The sequence below is a fragment of the Ovis canadensis genome, chromosome 1 (assembly GCF_042477335.2).
Source record: "Ovis canadensis isolate MfBH-ARS-UI-01 breed Bighorn chromosome 1, ARS-UI_OviCan_v2, whole genome shotgun sequence".
NCBI classification, from domain to species: Eukaryota; Metazoa; Chordata; class Mammalia; order Artiodactyla; family Bovidae; genus Ovis; species Ovis canadensis.
Window position 1 is genome coordinate 232,030,139 of NC_091245.1, and position 25,576 is coordinate 232,055,714.

The 25,576-nt window shown below is 39.3% G+C and overlaps 2 protein-coding genes across 5 annotated transcripts in view; both read right to left on the reverse strand.

Moving 5' to 3' along the window:
* GFM1 (G elongation factor mitochondrial 1) overlaps positions 1–16,229 on the reverse strand; it is a 51,344-nt gene extending 35,115 nt beyond the window's left edge. Inside the window, exons 1-6 of the mRNA XM_069561478.1 lie at positions 15,941–16,229; positions 13,543–13,695; positions 11,944–12,076; positions 11,295–11,499; positions 9,034–9,150; positions 5,980–6,130 (exon numbers count right to left, since the gene is read on the reverse strand). Of these exons, the coding sequence (XP_069417579.1) occupies positions 5,980–6,130; positions 9,034–9,150; positions 11,295–11,499; positions 11,944–12,076; positions 13,543–13,695; positions 15,941–16,030 (849 nt within the window). The 5' untranslated portion in view covers positions 16,031–16,229. The remainder of the gene's footprint in view (positions 1–5,979; positions 6,131–9,033; positions 9,151–11,294; positions 11,500–11,943; positions 12,077–13,542; positions 13,696–15,940) is intronic.
* Positions 16,230–21,330: 5,101 nt separating this feature from the next.
* MLF1 (myeloid leukemia factor 1) overlaps positions 21,331–25,576 on the reverse strand; it is a 30,926-nt gene continuing 26,680 nt past the window's right edge. For 2 of the 4 annotated variants that reach the window (XR_011250862.1, XR_011250861.1), the window contains 3 exons: positions 24,488–24,626; positions 23,645–23,707; positions 21,331–22,935 (listed from right to left, as the gene is read on the reverse strand). Coding sequence is in view for 2 of the 4 variants with exons in the window: in XM_069561663.1 (XP_069417764.1) it covers positions 22,833–22,935; positions 24,488–24,626 (242 nt within the window). In the remaining 2 variants the exon portion in view is untranslated. The remainder of the gene's footprint in view (positions 22,936–23,644; positions 23,708–24,487; positions 24,627–25,576) is intronic. The other 2 variants (XM_069561663.1, XM_069561672.1) reach the window with 1 other exon arrangement.

A 25,576-nucleotide genomic window follows, 5' to 3' on the forward strand; every position in this document is an offset into this window, starting at 1 on the left:
TTCTATCATTTTAATAAGGATATGTCCAAGAGGTTGGCTGTTTAAGTATCCCCTTCATGGCTCACTACCTTGGTGGCGAAGGGGCTTGTGTAACTCAACGAAGCTATTAGCCATGCCGTGCAGGGCCACCCAAGATGGACGGGTCACAGCAGAGAGTTCTGACAAAACGTGATCCACTGGAGGAGGCAAACCACCCCAGTATACCTGCCGTGAGAATCTCATGAACTGTATAAAAGGCCAAAAAGATAAGACACCGAAGATGAGTACCCCAGGTGTCATATCTTTTTGGCCTTTTATACAGTTCATGAGAGTATTGCATAGGAATGTGGAATGTCAGGTCCATGAATCAAGGAAAACTGGACATGGTCAAACAGAAGATGGTAAGAATAAACACTGACATCTTAGGAATCAGCGAACTAAGACAGGAATGGGCGAATTTAATTCAGATGACCATACACCACATTAACAAATTGAAAAATAAAAGCCACATGATTATCTCAACAGATGCAGAGAAAGCCTTTGACAAAATTCAACATCCATTTATGATAAAAACTCTCCAGAAAGCAGGAATAGAAGGAACATACCTCAACATAATAAAAGCTATATATGACAAACCCACAGCAAACATTATCCTCAATGGTGAAAAATTGAAAGCATTTCCCCTACAGTCAGGAACAAGACAAGGGTGCCCACTTTCACCACTACTATTCAACATAGTTTTGAAAGTTTTGGCCACAGCAATCAGAGCAGAAAAAGAAATAAAAGGAATCCAGATTGGAAAAGAAGAAGTAAAACTCTCACTGTTTGCAGATGACATGATCCTCTACATAAAAAACCCCAAAGACTCCACCAGAAAATTACTAGAGCTAATCAATGAATATAGTAAAGTTGTAGGATATAAAATCAACACACAGAAATCCCTTGCATTTCTATACAACACTAATAATGAGAAAATAGAAAGAGAAATTAAGGAAACAATTCCATTCACCATTGCAATGAAAAGAATAAAATATTTAGGAATATATCTACCTAAAGAAACTAAAGACCTATACACAGAAAGCTATAAAACACTGGTAAAAGAAAGGACACTAATAGATGGAGAAATATACCGTGTTCATGGATTGGAAGAATCAATATAGTGAAAATGAGTATACTACCCAAAGCAATCTATAGATTCAATGCAATCCCTATCAAGCTACCAGCCACATTTTTCACAGAACTAGAACAAATAATTTCACAATTTGTATGGAAACACAAAAAACCTCGAATAGCCAAAGCAATCTTGAGAAAGAAGAACGGAACTGGAGGAATCAACCTGCCTGACTTCAGGCTCTACTACAAAGCCACAGTCATGAAGAGAGTATGGTACTGGCACAAAGAAATATAGAGCAATGAAACAAAATAGAAAGCCCAGAGATAAATCCATGCACCTATGGACACCTTATCTTTGACAAAGGAGCCAAGAATATACAATGGAGAAAAGACAATCTCTTTAACAAGTGGTGCTGGGAAAACTGGCCAACCACTTGGAAAAGAATGAAACCAGGACACTTTCTAACACCATACACAAAAATAAAATAAAAATGGATTAAAGATCTAAACGTAAGACCAGAAACTATAAAACTCCTAGAGAAGAACATAGGCAAAACACTCTCCGACATAAATCACAGCAGGATCCTCTATGACCCACCTCCCAGAATATTGGAAATAAAAGCAAAAATAAACAAATGGGACTTAATTAAACTTAAAAGCTTTTGCATAACAAAGGAAACTATAAGGTGAAAAGACAGCCTTCAGAATGGGAGAAAATAATAGCAAATGAAGCAACTGACAAAGAATTAAGCTAAAAAATATACAAGCCACTCCTGCAGCTCAATTCCAGAAAAATAAACAACCCTATCAAAAAATGGGCCAAAGAACTAAACAGACATTTCTCCAAAGAAGACATACAGATGGCTAACAAACACATGAAAAGATGCTCAACATCACTCATTATCAGAGAAATGCAAATCAAAATCACAATGAGGTACTATTTCACACCAGTCAGAATGGCTGCTATCCAAAAGTTTACAAGCAATAAATGCTGGAGAGGGTGTGGAGAAAAGGGAAGCCTCTTACATTGTTGGTGGGAATGCAAACTAGTACAGCCACCATGGAGAACAGTGTGGAGATTCCTTAAAAAACTGGAAATAGAAATGCCATATGACCCAGCAATCCTACTGTTGGGCATACACACCAAGGAAACCAGAATTGAAAGAGACACATGTACCCCAACGTTCATCGCAGCACTGTTTATAATAGCCAGGACATGGAAGCAACCTAGATGTCCATCAGCAGACAAATGGATAAGAAAGCTGTGGTACATATACACAATGGAGTATTACTCAGCCATTAAAAAGAATACATTTGAATCAGTTCTAATGAGGTGCATGCAATTGGAGCCTATTATACAGAGTGAAGAAAGCCAGAAAGAAAAACACCAATACAGTATACTAATGCATATATATGGAATTTAGAAAGATGGTAATGATAATCCTGTATGTGAGACAGCAAAAGAGACACAGATGTATAGAACAGTCTTTTGGACTCTGTGGGAGAGGGTGAGGGTGGGATGATTTGGGAAAATGGCATTGAAACATGTATAATATCATATGTGAAATGAATCACCAGTCCAGGTTCAATGCATGATACAGGATGCTCGGGGCTGGTGCACTGGGATGACCCAGAGGGATGGTATGGGGAGGGAGGTGGGAGAGGGGTTCAGGATGGGGAACACATGTGCACACGTGGCAGATTCATGTTGATGTATGGCAAATCCAATACAACACTGTAAAGTAATTAGCCTCCAATTAAAATAAATAAATTGATATTTTAAAAAAATTTCAGATGACCATTATATCTACTACTGTGGGCAAGAATCCCATAGAAGAAGAGGAGTAGTCTTCATAATCAACAAAAGAGTAGAAATACAGTACTTGGGTATAGCCCCAAAATAGACAGAATGATCTCAATTCGTTTCCAAGGCAAGCCATTCAACATCAGAGTAATCCAAGTCTATGCCCCTACTACCAATGCAGAAGAAGCTGAAGCTGATCAGTTTTACAAAGACCTAGAAGACCTTCTAGAACTAACACCTAAGAGATGTTCTATTCACCATCAGGGATTGGAATGCAAAAGCAGGAAGGCAAAATACACCTGGAGTAACAGGCAAGTTTGGCCTTGGAGAACCTAATGAAGCAGGGCAAAGGTTAACAGAATTCTGCCAAGAGAATGCACCAGTCATAACAAATACCCTTTTTCAACAACACAAGAGATGACTTTACACATGGACATCACCAAATTAGTCAATACTGAAATCAAACTGATTATATTCTTTATAACTGAAGATGGAGAAGCTGTATACAGTCAGCAAAAACAAGATGTGGAGCTAACTCTGGCTCAGATCATCAGTGTCTCATAGCAAAATACAGGTGTAAACTAAAGAAAACCAGGAAAACCAATAGGCCAGCCAGGTATGCCTTAAATCAAATGCTGTATGAATTCGCAGTAGAGGTAACAAATAGGTTGGAGCAACTAGATCTAATTAACAGTAAAGAATTACTGACAGAGGTCCATACTGCACAGGAAGTGGCAAACAAATTCATCCCAAAGAAAAAGAAAAGCAAGAAGGCAAAGTGGTTGTCTGAAGAGGCCTTATAAACAGCGGAAGAACAAAGCGAAAAGTGAAAAGCAAGGGAATGAGGGAAAGGTATATCCAATTAAACGCAGAGTTCCAAAAAATAGCTAGAAGAGGCAAAAAGGCCTTCTTCAATGAACCATGCTTAATAATAGAAGAAACAAGTGGGGAAAGGCTAGAGATCTCTTCAGAAAAACTGGAAACATCAAGGGAGCATTCCACCCAAAGATAGGCACAATAAAGGATAAAAATGGTAGAGACCTAGTAGATGCTGAAGATCTAGAAGAGATGAAAAGCATACACTGAAGAACTATATAAAGAAGATCTTAACGAACCAGATTATTACAACGGTGTGGTTAGTTGCCCAGAACCAGACGTTTTGGAGTGCGAAGTCAAGTGGGCCTTAAGAAGCCCTGCTGTTAATAAAGCTAGTGAATGCGATGAAATTCTAGCAGAACTATTCAAATCCCTAAAGGATGAAACCATCAAGGTTTTTATGGCAGCAAATCTGGAAGACCCAGTAGTAGCCACAGGACTGGAAAAGGTCAATCCTCATCCCAATTCCCAAGAAGGGTAGTACCAACGAATGTGCTAACCATTGGACAACTACACTCATATCCCATGCTAGTAAGGTCATACTTAAAATCTTGCAAGCCAGGCTTCAGCATTATGCAAACGAAGAACTTCCTGATGTCCAAGGTGGGTTCAGAAAAGGAAGAGGAACTAGAGATCAAATTGCCAACATTCCCTAGATTATAGAGAAAGCAAGGGAGTTTCAGAAAAACATCTATCTCTGTTTCATTGACTACGTTAAAACCTTTGACTGTGTGGATCATGACAAACTGTGGAAAGCTTTTAAAGAGATGGGAACACCAGATCATTTTATCTGTCTTCTGAGAAGCCTGTATGTGGGTCAAGAAGCAACAGTTAGAACCCTGTATGGAACAACTGATTCGTTCAAGATGGAGAAACGAGTACAACAGGGCTATCACTCTGTTTGTTTAAGCAACACATTGAGCATATCATGAGAAATGCTGGGCTGGATGAGTTACAAGCCGCGATCAAGATAGGTGGGATAAACATCAACAACCTCAAATATGGGGATGATACCACTCCAGTGGCAGAAAGCGAAGAAGAACTAAAGAGCCTCTTGATGAGGGTGAAGGAGGAGAATGAAAGAGCTGGCTTAAGACTAAAAAAAAACCCAAAAACTAAGATAATGGCATCTGGCCCCATACTGCATGGCAAACAGAAGGGGAAAAGGTGGAAGCAGTGACAGTTTTCCTCTTCTTGGGCTCCAAAATCACTGCACACAGTGACTGCAGCCATGAAATCATAAGACAGTTGCTTCTTGGCAGGAAATCGACGACAAACCTAGACAGTGTGTTGAAAGCAGAGACATTACTCTGCCGACAAAGATCTGTATAGTTAAGTCTATGGTCTTCCCAGTGGTTCTGAGAGCTGAATGGTAAAGAACACAGAATGCCAAAAAATTGATGCCTTCGAACTGTGGGGCTGGAGAAGACTTGTGAAAGTCCCCTGGACAGCAAGGAGATCACACCAGGCAATGTTAAAGGATATCAACCCTGAAAATTCACTGGAATGACTGATGCTGAAGCTGAAGCTCCAGTATTTTGGTTACCTGATACAGACAGACAGCTCATTGGAAAAGTCCCTGATGCAGGGAAAGATTGAGGGCAGGAGAAGAGGGCGTCAGAGGATGAGATGGCTGGATGGCATCACCGATGCACTGAACATGAACTTGGGCAAACTCTGGGAGATGGTGAGGGACAAGGGAGGCCTGGTGTGCTGCAGTCCACAGGGTTGCAGAGTCGGGCTTCGCAATTTCGCAACATGACTGGGCGACCAAGCAACAACAATGGAGAACTGTCTATTTAAAAACTGAATACCAGTCTTAGGCAGGTGATCACTTCATTTTAAAGAGTTGAACAATCAAGTAAAGGAAACTATGGCCTTCCAAATAGTCAACAGCGTACATGTATAGTTTATCTTTTTTTTCTTTTTGCTACAGATAGGTTCAAGAGGTTCACTGTTTAAATATCTTTTTTCTTAGAACAAACTGATTCCTTTCCCATTTTATATAACTTACTACTTAAAAAGAGTAATATGCCATGTCACACTTTTTTTGAAGGAACCAATTATGTTAAACAACTTTGCTCGGATTTCATTAATAAAGCCCCTACATAAAAGCATCATGTCCCTTCCCTACAAAAAAACAAAAACAAAACCCCAAAAAACCCTCTTTTTCTTGTTAATATAAGACATATTTTGAGAGCACCTGCCTTTAAATCTGAGATTGAGGGAGTTTTTTCTTCCAGAAACATCTCTCCAAGTTGTTCATCTGAATTAGCAACACATTCAATCAGCTCCTGCCGGTGGCCTGCTGCCGCCGCCCTGAATTCTGCTGGAATTTCCCCGTATCGAACAATCTGACTAAGAGAAGAAACGTTTTATTTTGGTGCTTTAAGAATATTCAATTAAGTTGTAATTAACTTTACTCCAATAAAAATTAATCTGGAAAAAGAATATTCAATTAAACATATAAGTTATCAATGAAAAAGATAAACTAACAGCCAAAATGTTTTTTGAGGTAAGAGCTCTGATATTTTTGCATTAAAATCACAAATAAGAAAAATATGTATCTGTAAAATTCAGACGGAACAGTGGACAAAATACTTTAAAACAGGCAAAGCAAATCGTTCAAGGTTGTACTACCAGTATATATATTAGCCACACACAATTCAAAGCCAAACTGACTCCAAAGCCCATGAGTACAGCTGACCCGTGAACAATACAGGTTTGAACTGTGCAGGTCCACTTATACAAAGATGTTTTTCAATAAACATGCAAAAATACTTGTATTACATTGTGTGCAAGACTTGTATTGAAGTGGACAGGCTATCATTACGTAGGAATAAGTAAGTGATATTTAATATGAAATTTAAAATGTGTTAAGTTTTATTACTGTTTTTTAACTTTGCTTTCACAGAATTACATCCATACAGTACGCCTCTCTCACAGAATTAGAGAAACTGAATACCATCACAGGTAATTTTTTTAAGTTACAATATTTCCAATACTGTATTAGGAATATGATTATAATATCATATGCCATAAACAATTTTATAATGACTAGGCTAGGCTACTGCTTTACACCAATTACACTAGGCTACCATAAAGCAATACATTGCTGCTTCTTTCTTATCAATGCATGAACTGTTATACCTGTAAATAAATATGAATTTCTTTTCACGTTATCTTTTCATTTTTGATAGCATCCAGTCAACAGTAGGTTATTAGTAGGTAAGTTTTAGGGGGAGTCAACAGTTATACTTGAACTTTTGACTGGATGAGGGATCAACACCTCTAATCTCCACACTGTTCAAGGGTCAACTGTACTGGAAAATTCTATTAACCAAATTAATCAGAATATCACAGTGTTTGACAAGCAAGATTAGAGACTTGACTATTCCGGGTCATTAATAACAAATTCAATTACACAATTCTTTTTAATACAGAATACTCCCTTTTGTAGTTAAAAAAAAAAGTTCACTAATTATGATAGACTCTCCAAACTTGACCTCTATTCTCCATTCCTTTAGGGGCCAGATAGCTAAAAGTTACAAATAAATACATACAACAGAGAAATGGACATACTTGATATTTACAAACATCAGTCTGAACACTTTAAAAATATTTCTTTAAAAATGGAATCTAATGTCAAGCAATAACAAGCTTTTCAGAAAAAAAATTCCTGAAAAAAAAAGGGGGTGGGGAAGGGAGAAGCAAATTGCAAGTGGTCAGAAAATAATTCTTATTATGCTAAAGAATGGCTCTTCACAGCCTTCAGAATCTAATTTCTTCCTTCCTGGCAAGGTCCCTGCTTAAGTCTTTCATTTTGGAAACTTCCTTTCAAAATATACATACCCAGTGGTCTAGGGCTGAGAAAAGGCACAGGTATATTAAGAAGTTCCACCTGTGGTTCTGATGCACAACAAAGTTTAAAAACCTCTACTTTAGAAGACAGAAATGTGTGCACTGGTAATTCTAGGCAAGCAATGTAATCATTTACTTAAAAATATTTTTTGAGTGCCTATTTTGTACCAGACAATTCTAGGGCTGGGGACACAGCAGTGAATAAACCTGATAAAAATTCTTGTCCCTTACATTCTAAGGAGTGAGAAGTAAACTTGGTTGTCATTACTTAGTTGTGGAACAAAAAGTGAGAGAAACGCCTTGTCCACTGAATAGGCTTGATCTTCTCCTTACGTAAAGATAGTCAATAAAGATAAACTCTATAGTTATCTGATCACAATGGCTTTCATCCACCTGCCAGACTATTAATCTCAGTTCCAAAATAGAGGAAGTAAAGTAAATGTCACTCAGTTGTGTCCGACTCTGCGACCCCATGGACTGTAGGTTCCTCCATCCATGGAATTTTCCAGGCAAGAATACTGGAGTGGGTTGCCATTTCCTTCTCCACACAAAGGAAGGGACCCCCTTAAAAAGGACCTTTGGAGAAACTGCCAGGCTCCAGAGCGACTCTTCAGAACAAAGGATCACTTACAACTCCCCACACTGTCTATTTAGTGCCACTTGAACTATGGCATTCAGATCTGAAACATCAGCGCCACTTGGGAGCATTCCAGAGATGCAAATACCAGGCCCCACTCTATAGCTACTGAATTAGAATCCCTGCGAGTAGATCCAGATATGTGCGTTTTTCCAGGTGATTTTTCTGAATGCCACAGTTTGATAAGCACTGGGCTTTGTATGCCAAGGTCTCTCAAAAGTTGGCTGATGGACCAAATACCATGTCAAAAGTTACCAATTTGCTTTTTGTATTGCCCAAACTACATTCTTTTATTTATATAAAAGAATATGTAACTTCTTTTACACATTAATCTTTTTATCTTGTAATCCTATAAAGTAGAGAAGTATTTATAATCCCTTCTTTCTTCCCAGCTTTTATAACAATACTCACGACACAGTAGTTGTTCCAACAAAATCTACAGAACGAATGAACAGATTGATGAATAAAAGTAGAAAAGAGATATTACATCATTAGTTTAAGCTGAAGGCCTCCTTTCACCATACCATGTATATCATAATGTGATACACATATATCATCCAAAGAGTAACATACTCCCCCTTGGAATGAATGCTAAGCAAAATGGGAAGTGACTAGAATTAAATGCATTAAAAGAAAATCATCTTAGATGACATTTTTTTCAGTCTCATTTCAAAAAGGTTTATATTTAAAGCAGTCATCCATTTCCTTCTCTTTGATACTTTTTTAAAATATAAGATTTCAACAGTATATTTTTAACACTTACCCAAAGTCTCCATCAAAATAGATGGCTCGTTCCTCAATAAGATCTATAATACCTTTAAAATCATTCTCTAAACCAATGGGCAATTGCATAAACGCTGCGTTATGACTTAGTTTAGACCTGAAAAATAAAAACACATGTTTACCCCTTTTTCTCTTCACCAAATTTCTTTGAACTGACAAAATAAATTAAAAAAAAGAAATCAATAGCAGATCTTTAGAACTGATTAGCAGGTCAGAGCCAAAGGTACAAAGCAGCTGGGAACAGACTGACAAATTCATTGTGCTCAGGAAGCACAACACTATTTAGGCAACAAAAGTAACTGTAAGATAAGTGTTTTTCCCATTGGGTCCCCAAAATACCCTGAATCAGACACAGAAGGGAGAAGGCAGGCCACTGAGTGGTTGGCCAGGAGATTAAAGGATGGTGGGATAATTGTGCCCACATCTCCTTCTTGGATCAGCTAATACAAGTGAAGCCAAGTACAGCTATCCGAAAAGGAAGTTCCTTAGAGGGAAAATCCATACGGTGGTTATTAGACACTCATCATCAGCCTGTGCATCCAATCAGGCACAAGCACAGAACGGAAATGACACTCATTGGCAGGAATTCACATTCAAGTAGAAATATGCTGTTCAGTCTGTGACTTCGACCAGATAACTAAGAACTACCAAATATTTGAAGGAAACGAACAGCTTGAAAGAGATGGGAGTTCAAGAAACAGTACTAACTTCTAAGGAAAGAGTTACTAGAGAAAATAAAATGTAAAGATCCAAGAAGTAATCACCTCCATTAATATGAAACTGAACTACATTATTGCTGGGATTAAAAAGAACAAAAAGCAGGCTAAATAACAGAAGGGAAGCAGATGAATACCAGAGAAGTGAATTGGAAGACTAACCTCAAAAATTTTCTCATCACCCAGGGAAAAATGAGAAGGAAACAGAAAGTATGAGAAAGTGTGGCAGAAAAAGTAAGACAGAGAGGCCAGACTCAGAAGCTTCAAAACCTATTTAATGGGAATTATAGGATGAGGTAACAGATAAAGGGAGTGGAGCAAAGTAGTATTTGACTACCAAAATAGTCAAATAAATGCTGAAAGAGAATCTGCCTGGAATTCAGAAAGAGAGTTGGTGGAAAGAGCCCGTCTATTGCCAACCACAAGTAAAATATAATTAGAACAAAAAGTGAAAACATTTCATTTTACCAAGAAAGTATTACAAACACCCAAAAAAGAAAAGGTTCACTCGCATATTCTCAAACACGTCACCTCCATCAGAGAGCACACAGCAATACCGTCACTTCAAGGCCCCTAACACTGCATCTCCTGTCATGAGACACATTAGTCTCTCCACTGCCACAGCCTTGACTGCCTACATCCAAGAGCTCCGGCGCAGACTTGAGTAGGAGCTCTATGGCTCCATCTACAGATCTACAAAAGGTAAAAAGTGAAATCGACTCTTCTCAAAGGCGTGTGAAATACATCGCACTGTGAAAAAAGTAAAATCGTGTGAAGACCACTGGGTTATGTCTAGGAAGGAAGGACTGCTGCTATCCCAACAAATACAGTAACTGATGAAAACAAGAACATCGCGTCGTATTGACAATTTAAGGCATTAAATTAAAATTCCTCAAATAAAGGTTAAAACTGAAGACAACCCTTTCAGTTCAGTTCAGTCGCTCAGTCGTGTCCGACTCTTTGCGACCCCATGAATCGCAGCGCGCCAGGCCTCCCTGTCCATCACCAACTCCTGGAGTTCACTCAGACTCGTGTCCATCGAGTCTGTGATGCCATCCAGCCATCTCATCCTTGGTAGTCCCCTTCTCCTCCTGCCCCCAATCCCTCCCAGCATCAGAGTCTTTTCCAATGAGTCAGCTCTTCGCATGAGGTGGCCAAAGTACTGGAGTTTCAATCCTTTACGCTTGTCTAAATAAACATGAAGTACCTTTACAATCTGTCCTAGATTATAACTTCTCTAATTACAACACTACAAATTACCAGAGGAGTTCTGAATGCTTCAAATTCTCTAAAAATTTAAGTCATATTTCCCCTATTATACAGAGAAAGTAGTTGATAACATCATATCACAAACTAAACTATGGCCATCAGGGTTCCATTTACTAAGATAAGTAATTCACATATGTGAATTTTAAGAAGGAAAAAAATATTAAGGATAAAGCTCAATGACACTGAATTAACTGTGTTTCCAGATGTGTGGTCTGTTAGCTGGATCATAACTCCGCTCTGCTCTAAGGTGCAGTACCTCATCTGCTGCAGGGCCCTGGCTGGGTTGGAGCCCATGCGGTCCAGCTTGTTAATGAAAGTGAGAAACGGAACATTGTAGCGCTTCATCTGACGGTTGACAGTCATGGTCTGGCACTGCACCCCTCCGACAGCACAGAGAACCAGGACTGCGCCATCCAGCACTCTCAGGGCTCTTTCAACTTCTATTGTGAAGTCCACGTGCCCTGAGCGAGACAGAGAAGTGTGTGAAGGTCTTAAAAAGCAGTCTGAATTTTTACAACGTGCACAGATAAAAGTCTACCTCTTATCATTATGGAAGTCTAATTAGAATGTGGATTCTTTAAACCACCAATATCATTCACCAACCGTAAGGTCCAGGGGCCTAACAAAATCAAACTGCAAAAAGATACTAGGGCATGGGCACCTCTGGAATCAGCAGCAACATGTAAAAGGTAGGAATCTTCCTAGTCACTATTTATTTGCACTGGTTTTCAAAGAAACCACTTAAGGATGAAGTATTTTAGGTCCCATTCAGATTTCTCTAATAGGGAATTCAGAGTTACACTTTTGGAGTTTTATTTGATATTAAAAAATGAGCTAGGTCATAGGAGAGGAAAGAAGTGTGTTACTGCCCAAAAGGCTGCAATAAAACCAAGAACTCAACTCACCAGGAGTATCTATTATGTTGATATTGACATCTTTCCACATGGTATAGGTGGCCGCTGACTGAATAGTGATTCCTCTTTGTCGCTCTAGTTCCATGGAATCCATGACAGCACCAACTCCATCTTTGCCTTTCACCTAAACACAAGCAGAGCAATTTAGATTTCTCTGTCCCTGCCTTCCAAGAAGGGAAGACATCTTTACAGAAGGAACCAGAACACAGAGAAACCTAATTGTCAAACCAAATCTCAGGCAACTTCAATCGAAAACTGATTACAGTATTTGGCCTCTATTAACAGTAACCCTTTTTTCACTGCTGTTGTCAGCAGCTGCTACCACTGAGCGTCACCTGGTCTTAAAAGCCACCCTTGCTCTCTCTGCCATGTTTCTCCTACCTGCCTTGTGTTAGTCTGTGAGCAGGTGTGCAGGGAACAGGTATTTCCCTACTATGCTACTCGTGGACTTTGAGGGCTGGGTGAGAAGGATTCAGCTTCTAAAGTCTGTGATTTAACAAGATGGTCTTCATCTGAAGTAACACTTTTAATTGGAAAGTTGAGTTACTGGATATGTTATGCCTTCAGGAGAGTTCCAAGATTTTCTAAAACAGTTTTTTCCTGATAACTATAATTTTTAACTAGTAGGCTAATACTATACATCAACATTTTAAACACTTTCCCCACTTAACATTATAAACATCTCTCCAAAACATTTAAAAGTATGTAAACATTATATTTATGGCTGCTTAGGGGTATATCGTATTGACTTAACATTCTTTTTTTTTAAATTTTTTAATTGGAGGAAAATTGCTCTACAATGTTGCGTTGGTTTGTCATAGATCAACATGAATCAGTCATAATTGTACATATACGCACTCCCTCTTAAGCCTCCCTCCACTTTCTCATCACACCCCTTTACGTCACAGATCACGAGGCTGGGATCCCTGTGTTACACAGCAACTTTTCACCAGCTATGTATTTTGCACATGGCAGGGCATATACGTCTATGCTGCTTTCTCCATTCATCCCACTCTCTTCTTCCCCAACCGTGTCCACAAACCCATTCTCTACCTCTGCGTTTCCATTCCTTCCCTGCAAATACGTTCATCAAAAGCATTTTTCTAGACTCCATATATATATTTTAATATACAATATTTGCTTTTCTCTTTCTGACTTACTTCACTCTAAATAACAGACTCCATCTCACTAAAACATTCTTTTTTATGCCTGGTTAATATTCATGTGTGTGTGTGTGTCTCTCTCTCTACTCATCTGTTGATGGACATATCAAGGTTGCTTCCAAGTCCTAGCTGTTGTAAATAGCGCTGTGATGAACTCTAGGGTACACGTGTCTTTTTCAATTATGGTTTTCTCGGATTGACTTAACATTCTTAAAAAAACAATCTACTCAGGATACCCAGAGTGACGATTTCTAAAGAAACTCCTCAGAGCAACATTTCAAGCCAACCTGAGCTATCCACTTTGTGATTCTGATTAAATTTCCAGGGTTACCATCTTTCTAATCTTTCAGGATTGTCGTTTATTAAATCCTTACAAAACAATCAAACCAAGGTCAAACTAATCTGAAGTCAACCATGAACCCCATACCTCATGCATTTTTGCGATTCTGCCAGTGTAGTAAAGTACTCGTTCTGTTAACGTAGTTTTCCCAGAATCAATGTGAGCTGAGATTCCAATATTTCGTATCTTTTCATTAGGAATCACCCCTGATGAACACCATCGGCAGATCTTCCACTTAGCCTGAAAAAATAAGAGCTCGATTCAGTGCATTTCATGAGATAACAGTGGACAATTAGAAAGGGGTGAATGAGAAATCTTGATGAACACAAAACGGCATAGGAGATAGCCTGAAAAGGCAAAACAGTGAATGTCTCAACTGTCAACTCCTATAACCAAGGAAGAGACTGCAAGGCAGAACAGGAAAAGCATACTCTTAAAAAAAAACAACTCGGAAAAAATACATGCAAATTAATAAATTATTTCTTAATAAATTCATAAATATAAATGGACAGATATTTTTACTAAATGGCACAGGTTTGAAAACATACAGAGGCTGATAAAAACAGAAAGTTCCCAACAGCTGCTTTAATAGGAAATAGTTTTCACTCTAAATTTTACTTTGATTTTCCCCGTTCCTTCTTATTGTAGATTCACAACTAGCAAGGATTTTTGAGGATTTTTAAGCTGTATGCGGAGGTGCCAACATGTTCAAGGTAGTGTACAAAAGGTTGCCAATTTCTTCTACCCCAAAACAATAACTTTTAAACAACAACGACAACTTTTACTCCAACTTTATTGTACTCCAGTGGTGACAGGGAATTCTGCATTTTATGCAATCAAGACATAATATAAATCCCTCCCTACATGACTACACATCCAAAATGCACTGCAGCCACTTCTAGATAAGGGGAAGTAGAAGAAAGTATGTAATTGATTTCCATTCAGAAAATGGAATCTGGGTGATCAGTGCTTAGTTGCTAAACTCCTGGGATATCAGCAAGCAAAGCAAAGTTCTGCATGACAGGAAAGGATCAACTCCTACCTAATGCAGGTCAGAAAGCAACAATCAGAACTGGACATGGAACAGACTGGTTCCAAATAGGAAAAGGAGTCCGTCGAGGCTGTACATTGTCACCCTGTTTGTTTAACTTATATGCAGAGTACACCATGAGAAACTCTGGGCTGGATGAAGCACAAGCTGGAATCAAGATTGCCGGGAGAAATATCAATAACCTCAGATATGCAGATGACACCACCCTTCTGGCAGAAGGTGAAGAACTAAAGAGCCTCTTGATGAAAGTGAAAGAGGAGAGTGAAAAAGCTGGCTTCAAGCTCAACATTCAAAAAACGAAGATCATGGCATCTGGTCCCATCACTTCATGGCAAATAGATGGGGAACCAGTGGAAACAGCAGCTGACTTTATTTTGGGGGGCTCCAAAATCACTGCAGATGGTGACTGCAGCCATGAAATTAAAAGACGCTTGCTCCCTGGAAGGAAAGTTATGACCAATCTAGATAGCATATTCAAAAGCAGACATTACTTTGTCAAAAAGTCAAGGCTATGGTTTTTCCAGTAGTGACCTATGGATGTGAGATTTGACCTATAAAGAAAGCTGTGTCAAAGAATTGATGCTTTTGAACTGTGGTGTTGGAGAAGACTTTTGAGGGTCCCTTGGACTGCAAGGAGATCCAACCAGTCCATCCTTAAGGAAATCAGTCCTGGGTGTTCTTTGGAAGGACTGATGCTGAAGATGAAACTCCAATACTTTGGCCACCTGATGTGAAGAGCTGACTCATTGGAAAAGACCCTGATGCTGGGAAAGATTGAGGGCAGGAGAAGGGGATGACAGAGGATGAGATGGTTGGATGGCATCACCGACTCAATGGACATGGGTTTGGGTAGGCTCCGAGAATTGGTGATGGACAGGGAGGCCTGGCGTGCTGCTGTTCATGGGGTCGCGAAGAGTCGGATACGACTGAGCAACTAAACTGAACTGAATGCTAGTCCACTCTGCGACCTCTCCCCGCGTTCCGCAAAAGGACGGTACAAAAGAAAGGTACTGGGAAGGTAAGGCTACAAATCAAATAACCCAGGTCAGCTAAAAGAGATAGCACTCAGCCCAACGACACGCTGTACTGAAAAGAGCACTGGAGAATGAGCCAGAAGCCCTGGGTTCGAGCCCTGAACACACTAATTTTTCAGTTGTCTTGATCTTCACTCCAGTTACCTCTTCTCTTTAAGGTATACCAAAAATACAAGGCTTAACGGGAGGCCGCCCAACCTCCCAGGGCACAGAGACGCTGCTCATTAATAACCAGCAGCTATGCAGATACCCAGGGGGCTTTTCACACTGAGGTCCATTCGGAGTTGTCAGTAAGGAGATGCCAGGGAGGGAGGGCTGTCGCTTCCCCCCTGGTCCCGGACGCACCGCAAGGTCCCGGGGACAGACCGTAGTGCGGTCTTGCCCAGCCGGACTCCACTACCTGCTTCCCCTGCCAGCTCAGGGCTGCGGGAACCCGCGGGAGCGGCCCGCGGCCCACAGCCGCGGCGGCGGCAGCTCCCAGCAACCTCATGGCGAACTCAGCACAGGAGAGAAGGTCCCTCGACTCCGGCTCTGTCCAGCAACCAGCACTACTACTGGAAGCGGTCAAAGTCACGCCGTCAATCAGTGCCGAAGAGCACTTCCGGGGCGAAGGATACGAGGGAGGTGAGGAAAAAAAGAGAGAGGGAGAAGCTTCCGGATCTCAGGATAGAACGGCGTCCTCCGCTGCCCGGATGCCCTCTACCGACTGGGAAGAGAAAGTGCAGTCGCTTTGCGTAGCTAATCAGGCTTTTAGTGCATGTTGCCAGAAAGACGCAGCCCTTATTTGCTTTGCCTATACAGCAAAGTGGAGAAATGTTTATAATATTTAAAATTAAAAATTCAAAATAGTTATTTATGCTACTAAAAGGATATGTCTAGTCCATATAGAAGATAGCATCCTTGAAATTCCATTTCGATTTCTTGGAGGCATAGGAGCTAATGATCTTCCCCTCAAAACCTTCTTCTTCAGTCTTCGTCTCAACGGAAACTCCATTCTTAGAGTTGCCAGGACCAAAAATGTCACTTTGAACCCCTGACTTTCCTGCTTTAGTCAGTCGGCATGTACTATGGGACTACGTTAAAAAATGGATCCAGAATCTGCACCTTCTCCCCACCACTCAAAGCACTGCTGTCTCTAGAAATTACTGTCATAGCCTACCTGACCTTACTGCTTCTGCCCTGCAGCTGCTCGGTCTATCCTGTTCACAGTCACTAAAAGGGATCCTTTTAAGCGAGTGTGTCATTTTTCTGCTGAAAACACCCATCCAGTGAATCAGTCACTGTCATCTTTACTTTAGCGTAGGCTTGAAATTTTTTATAACTTATTTTTTTAATCTGAAAGCTTTTTATTGCCTTAAAATTTTAAATAACTAAATAAAACAATATATAACCTTCAGAATAAGCACCTACAAAGCCTTGCTTGAGCAGCCAAGGCGAGCGTAGCCCTACTTCACTTGCTCTTTTTCCTCTCTGCCTCCTTGCTGACCCTCATAACCAGAGCCAGGTGCTCTCCTCCTGATACAGGCATGACTCTTTCCCTTCTCTGTTCAAATATCCGATCAATTAGGTGTTCCCTGACCAAGCTCTTCCCTATATTGTGCACTGCTTCATTTTCCTTCAGAGCTCTTCTTAGATAGATCCAGACACACTTTATACAACTGTCTGTTGTCTGACTCTCCCAATGAGAACTGCTCCAAAAGGACAGTGATGTGATTTTGTTAATTGCTGTACTCCTTGAGTATATTACAAGAGACAAGAAAAACCATAGATTCGATCATGAATTTTGGGCTTATTTTATATCAACCATGTGTTAATTTGTACTAAAGGACTGGCTTTGACGAATAAATCCGTTAATGTTGAATACACTTTTAAGCAAACTTTATTTGTAGGCAATGAGGTGGCCAAAGTACTGGAGTTTCAGCTTTAGCATCATTCCTTCCAAAGAAATCCCAGGGCTGATCTCCTTCAGAATGGACTGGTTGGATCTCCTTGCAGTCCAACGGACTCTCAAGAGTCTTCTCCAACAACACAGTTCAACAGCATCAATTCTTCAGTGCTCAGCCTTCTTCACAGTCCAACTCTCACATCCATACATGACCACTGGAAAAACCATAGCCTTGACTAGACGGACCTTAGTGGGCAAAGTAATGTCTCTGCTTTTGAATATGCTATCTAGGTTGGTCATAACTTTCCTTGCAAGGAGTAAGCATCTTTTAATTTCATGGCTGGAGTCACCATCTGCAGTGATTTTGGAGCCCCAAAAATAAAACCTGACACTGTTTCCACAGTTTCCCCATCTATTTGCCATGAAGTAATGGGACCAGATGCCATGATCTTCGTTTTCTGAATGTTGAGCTTTAAGCCAACTTTTTCACTCTCCTCTTTCACTTTCATCAAGAGGCTTTTTAGTTCCTCTTCACATTCTGCCATGAGGGTGGTGTCATCTGCATATCTGAGGTTATTGCTATTTCTCCTGGCAATCTTGATTCCAGCTTGTGTTTCTTCCAGTCCGGTGTTTCTCATGATGTACTCTGCATATAAGTTAAATAAGCAGGGTGACAATATACAGCCTTGATGGACTCCTTTTCCTATTTGGAACCAGTCACTTGTTCCATGTCCAGTTCTGTTGCTTCCTGAGCTGCATAGATTTCAAAAGAGGCAGGTTAGGTGGTCTAGTATTCCCATCTCTCTCAGAATTTTCCAGAGTTTATTGTGATCCACACAGTCAAAGGCTTTGGCATAGTCAATAAAGCAGAAATAGATGTTTTTCTGGAACTCTCTTGCTTTTTCCATGATCCAGCAGATGTTGGCAATTTGATCTCTGGTTCCTCTGCCTTTTCTAAAACCAGCTTGAACATCAGGAAGTTCACGGTTCACATATTGTTGAAGCCTGGCTTGGAGAATTTTGAGCATTAACTTTACTAGCGTGTGAGATGAGTGCAATTGTTCGGTAGTTTGAGCATTCTTTGGCATTGCCTTTCTTTGGGATTGGAATGAAAACTGACCTTTTCCAGTCCTGTGGCCACTGCTGAGTTTTCCAAATTTGCTGGCATATTGAGTGAAGCACTTTTACAGCATCATCTTTCAGGATTTGAAATAGCTCCACTGGAATTCCATCACCTCCACTAGCTTTGTTCATAGTGATACTTTCTAAGGCCCACTTGACTTCACCATCCAGGATGTCTGGCTCTGGATGATTGATCATACCGTCATGATTATCTGGGTCATGAAGATCTTTTTTGTAGAGTTCTTCTGTGTATTCTTGCCACCTCTTAATATCTTCTGCTTCTGTTAGGTCCATACAATTTCTGGTGCACTCAGTCCAAGTGGCTGCAATGGCTGGCGCACTCAGCACGGTGGAGAGCAGCTACCCATCTGAGGTCAGGGGCAGTGGCTGAGAGTGCCAGGCTGCGATGGTGCAGGAACAGCCAGAGGAGCCACCCTTGTCCGAGGCCAGGAGCGGTGGCCGGGAGGAGCCACCCCGCGTCCGAGGCCAGGGACGGCTGCCTGGAGGAGCCACCCCACACCCGAGGCCAGGGGCAGCGGCCAGGAAGATCAACCCACGTCCAAGGAGTGGTGGCTGCACTGGCACAGGAGGGCCTAGAGGAGCAATCCTCTAGGCAGTGAGGAGATACCCTTCGTCCAAGGTAAGGAGCAGCGGCTGCACTTAGCTGGAGCAGCCGTGAAGAGATACCCCACGCCCAAGGTAAGAGAAACCCAAGTAAGATGGTAGGTGTTGCAAGAGGGCATCAGAGGGCAGACACACTGAAACCATACTCACAGAAAACTAGTCAATCTAATCACACTAGGACCACAGCCTTGTCTAACTCAATGAAACCAAGCCATGCCCGCAGGGCAACCCAAGATGGGTGGGTCATGGTGGAGAGGTCTGACAGAATGTGGTCCACTGGAGAAGGGAATGGCAAACCACTTCAGTATTCTTGCCTTGAGAACCCCATGAACAGTATGAAAAGGCAAAATGATAGGATACTGAAAGAGGAACTCCCCAGGTCAGTAGGCGCCCAATATGCTACTGGAGATCAGTGGAGAAATAAGTCCAGAAAGAAAGAAGGGATGGGGCCAAGGCAAAAACAATACCCAGCTGTGGATGTGACTGGTGATAGAAACAAAGTCGGATGCTGTAAAGAGCAATATTGCATAGGAACATAGAATGTCAGGTCCATGAATCAAGGCAAATTGGAAGTGGTCAAACAAGAGATGGCAAGAGTGAACGTCGACATTCTAGGAATCAGTGAACTAAAATGGACTGGAATGGGTGAATTTAACTCAGATGACCATTATATCTACTACTGCAGGCAGGAATCCCTCAGAAGAAATGGAGTAGCCATCATGGTCAACCAAAGAGTCCGAAATGTAGTACTTGGATACAATCTCAAAAACGACACAATGATCTCTGTTCGTTTCCAAGGCAAACCATTCAATATCACAGTTATCCAAGTTTATGCCCCAACCAGTAATGCTAAAGAAGCTGAATGGTTCTATAAAGACCTACAAGACCTTGAAGAACTAACACCCAAAAAAGATGTCCTTTTCATTATAGGGGACTGGAATGCCAAAGTAGGAAGTCAAGAAACACCTGGAGTAACAGGCAAATTTGGCCTTGGAATGCGGAATGAAGCAGGGCAAAGACTAATAGAGTTTTGCCAAGAAAATGCACTGGTCATAGCAAACACCCTCTTCTAACAACACAAGAGAAGACTCTACACATGGACATCACCAGATGGTCAACACCGAAATCAGATTGATTCTATTCTTTGCAGCCAAAGATGGAGAGGCTCTATACAGTTAGATCATGAACTCCTTATTGCCAAATTCAGACTTAAATTGAAGAAAGTAGGGAAAACCACTAGACCATTTAGGTATGACCTATATCAAATCCCTTATGATTATACAGTGGAAGTGAGAAATAGATTTAAGAGCCTAGATCTGATAGATAGAGTGCCTGATGAACTATGGACAGAGGTTTGTGACATTATACAGGAGACAGGGATCAAGACCATCCCCATGGAAAAGAAATGCAAAAAACCAAAATGGCTGTCTGGGGAGGCCTTACAAATAGTTGTGAGAAGAAGAGACGTGAAAAGCAAAGGAGCAAAGGAAAGATATAAGCATCTGAATGCAGAGTTCCAAGGAATAGCAAGAAGAGATAAGAAAGCCTTCTTCAGTGATCAATGCAAAGAAATAGAGGAAAACAACAGAATGGGAAAGACTAGCGATCTCTTCAAGAAAATTAGAGATACCAAGGGAACACTTCATGCAAAGATGGGCTCTATAAAGGACAGAAATGGTCTGGACCTAACAGAAGCAGAAGATATTAAGAAGAGGTGGCAAGAATACACAGAAGAACTATACACAAAAGATCTTCACGACCTGGATAATCATGATGGTGTGATCACTCATCTAGAGCCAGACATCCTGGATGGTGAAGTCAAGTGGGCCTTAAAAAGCATCACTACAAACAAAGCTAGTGGAGGTGATGGAATTCCAGTGGAGCTATTTCAAATCCTGAAAGATGATGCTGTGAAAGTGCTCCACTCAACATGCCAGCAAATTTGGAAAACTCAGCAGTGGCCACAGGACTGGAAAAGGTCAGTTTTCATTCCAATTTAATCCCTGAATGTCATATATTTTATAAATGGCCCCCTAGGAAGCACTGTGGCAGAAGAGGAAATACATATTTAATTCAATTTTAATATGATTGCCACAGTGAACAAACTGGGGTGAAAAAAGCATCTATAAATTCTGTTATATGATGCATGAAAGTTATACTCTTGTAAATACAATATTTATTCAAGTGTGTTTCATATTGAATACAATGATTTGAGTTAACAATCAGTGTAATAATTTAGGAGAATAACTACAGTGTCTACAGGTTTTTGATCTATCCAGTGAATTTACACAAACGTATTATTTAAAACCAATGCCTTATGATAAGTCCCCAACGTGTAATAGTATGTTATTAGTATATTCATTATTCATAGAGGAAAATTTTAACATCTTTAACTGATATGTGCTCAATTACTTTCCATTCTAAAAATGAGATGACACATACGGATTTTATTTTAGTGACTAAAGGCATGAAACACGACTACTAATATTAACAGGGTATGATACAGAAAATTAGAAGAGTATAAGCACAATTACACAATTCTAATTCCAAAGTTTTAAAAGGAAGATATTAGGATTATAGAGTGTTAGTTGACTTTGTTCTTTTTTCCTCCCTTTGAAAGGACAAAAACTTAAAGAGTTAAGATTTTATATTTTCATAAGCTTTATGCTTAAATTTATATAAACAGATCAATGCTATAATTCTAGAACAAAAAATTCAAGAGCTGAATTTTTAAATAGTATAATTAAAAAGGGAACAGTTGAATTATTAAGTACTGTGCTCAAACACACACATCACCTGTCTAAGAAATTTTGAAACAATCAATCATTAAGGTTTGCAGAATACCAAATGCATTTTTCTAAATGTCACAAAGAGGCTGAGCAGAGTTTCTCCAAGGACAATGCAACTTTAGAATCTTAACCATGGAGATAAATTAAGCTGTCTTTGAGAAAGGAGAACAGAATATGCTACCTTAAGATGTTAAAGAGAAAGGTCAATGGAAAGTCTGATGAGTGTTAAAAATGTAATACAGAACAAAAAAAGAATACACTGTATAAAGAAATGATAAGAAGAAAATTCAGGTATATTAGCAATTTAAAATCTCTTCAAAAATGAACTATTTGCTTATTCTTTATGTCCTTTATCAAAATAACAACTAATTTTTTATAAAGAGTACTAGTTTTTGCTTTATTTTTAAAAATTCTTTAAGCTGGCTGGCTACATAAACACATTCTAAAACTTGAGCTAAATAATTTTAACCTTTATTAACATCACTCTATTATAGTGTTGCTAAAACACTGGGACTATTTTTGAGCAGTTTACTTATTTTAACTAATTTTATATGATAGAACAGTTGTACGTTCAATCTTGAATATACAGGGGAAAACATAACCAATATAAAAATAATTATGAAAGCAAAATCAGCATGTGTTATGTTTTAAAAAGTGTTAAGAGTATGTTTAACAGCTTGCACTGTTGAAGATTCACGTTTTATTCCTAAAGTAGGGACAATACAAAGTGAGCATTTTCAAGAATATTCAGAAGAAAGTTGCTAAGAACAGTACTGATTTAATAACAAAAGATTGGTCTTATGTATATTACCCAGCACCATTACTTTCTCTGTTAAAACAATCAAAACTAAAGAAATCAAATGCAATGCTATTTATTTTTTGTTGATTTTCACAGGCGATCCTTTGATGTTGAGTTTGTCCACAGAAACATTTGATCTTCTTCCATGTTCAATGGCTGGACTTTGATGTTTCTCCCTAAGAAATATACATGTGAACATTACTATCATTATTAAATGGTCATTAAAACATCAACACAAACTTGATAAAGGCCACTGTAATTTAAGGTGAGTTTTATCTTAAGAGTTCCATAATAGCTTTGAAAAACATGTGGCAGACAATTTCACTTAACATTTAAGAGAGCAACAGCTGCTTCCCTGAGACAGATTTAACTGTTTACCTTTGAACCATGCTGTCCAACATCATAGCCACTAGCCACATCATTTACATTTAAATTAATTAAAATACACAGAATTTCAAAATTCAGTTCCTTGGCTGCATCACTGCCTTTTCAAGTGTGATTCAACAGCCACATGGGGCTAGTGGCTACCATACTAGACAGTACAGATGTGTAACATTTTCATCACTGCAAAAATCATTTCAGAAAGTTCAGCTGGACAGTGCTGGTTTACAGAAAATGCCACTGATAGGGTTATAGATTTATAAACCATCTACAAGGAGCATGCTTTTCTTTAGCTGGGACCTGAATCTCACAGGCAAACTTAGGTTTGATTATAGCACTGTTAGGTTTTTATCAATGAACTTTTCAAAGTGAGACAATTATGGTTTACAATTAATAGAGGAGCAAGTTTTCTATGGAAAACATTAGGGCTCTAAATTTCTAGACAAGTATTTTAAAATAGCACACAAAATTCTGTACAAGGCTTCTGGTTTACTTGGTACCCACTTGTTGCTCGCTGGTTCTGGGCAGCCTTCCACCTTCTGCAGCGATCCTCCACTCTCTTATAGCCTAGAACAGATTTCTGTTTTGAGGCCTGGTGAGGCCTCTCTCTCTCTCTCTCAAGTCTAATGGCAACAGGAATTAGGCAGTGTTTTCAATTTTCCCCCAGAGAACCAAATTAAATTGTAACTCTAGAATACACACTAAATGTGTCCAAGTCTCATCTTTAAAGATGGTTTTAGCATATTTGTATTTCACATCTACTCCAAAAGGTAATTCCGAACGAGGCTAAAGTTTTTGCAAAATTCTTCCAAAATATCTAATACAGATATTGCAACATACTATTTAATATGTAAGTATCTAAAAACATGTTTGTCATTAAATGCTCAATTTTGATTTGTTAGGGAAGTTTCATTCAGCCTTTTATAGCTACAGTCCCTCTCCCCTTACCATATCCCTAAATGCCAGTATCTTTACCTAGTACAACACTGGTATCTTTACCTAGTACAAAATGTACAACTCCTACTCTCTCCAGATGAGAATCTGTTGCATAAGAATAACTGCATTATAGTAGATCACTTTTCCTTAGCAGGATTTTAGTCCCACTGTCTAAAGCACAATTTGCTAGTGAGTTACTAGTCATACAATCCTAAAATATTATTGGGTTTCAGGTACAAATTTAAAGTTGTGTTGGAATATTCAGATGTAATTTAAAATTATTATACCTTTCACAAAACATTGATACTACCTGGACATCAATCAAAACTTCCTGATAATAGAGGTAAAATTACATAACTTTCCTTCTAATTTGTTTTGAAAAAACACAATTTAATTAGAAATAACTTTTACCTTCTTTTAAGTTCTCGGGATCCTGAATTCTCATGACCAACACTTCGCATCCTAGAGTTATCTAGATTGCGCCATTGTCCCCTTGGCTGGTACTTCAGAATCTCATTTTGCCACTCATCATCAAAAGCATGAGCATCACCTACATTAAATATCAAAATGAAAGGGTAAGTAGTAAGGTGTCAACTGTCAGTAACTGCTCTGCTCCCTACACGTTCCCTGGTGTTTCCATCAGCCTAACCTTAGAGATAGGAAACTGCTTCAAATATAAAGGTCTTTGACTCAGAGTGATATTTCCTTTTCTATTTGTTCCTCTCCTATCCCTGCTGGTAATTTGGTTATTGATGAGCTGTTTTTTTCCCACACCTGCCTGGATATCATGTTATTCTATCCCTGGACCCCGTGACCCAGTGACACTGACTTACAGTCTTTCTTTCTTCCTTGGTCATCTCACAGTGATCCCACTTTTCCTCTGTACTTGGAGGACAGTCCTCCTGGGGCTAGCACTTCCTATTAATCTCACAATTTCACTACATAATTTGGCCTCACAAGTTCCTGTTTCAGTTTCCTAAAATAGGTTACTCATCTGCCAATTTATGTTGCTATGAAGTAGGTAATCTAAATTCTATAATAATGATAAGTAAATGACAATACTTGTCCTTTCAGATTGCCTGTACAACAATGTTACTTTGCCAAAATTTTCTTAAATATGTTAATTATTGTGAAGTATTCTGTATATATTTAAATGTGATCAAACTGCAAAGGTTAAAATTAAAGAAAGGTTAAGATGTGGCTTTCATCTCATTGCATAACAATAATTTTCTCCAATTCTAACCTTAAGAGAATTTCTTTTTCTAAAATGAAACAATAATTAAAACTCTTTACTATGATAAAACATTTTTATTTAAAATACTTTCTAAAAACAGGAAATGAATATAACTTAAAAACTATAATGAGAAGAGTTAGGACACTAGAAAGAATTGAATGCATTAAAGAATGAGTAGAAAATATAGGAAGTGGAAAAGATGAGCTTGATCCATATATATTATCACTTTTAGGTAACCATTTAGAATGTTTTTGGAAAAGTAACAT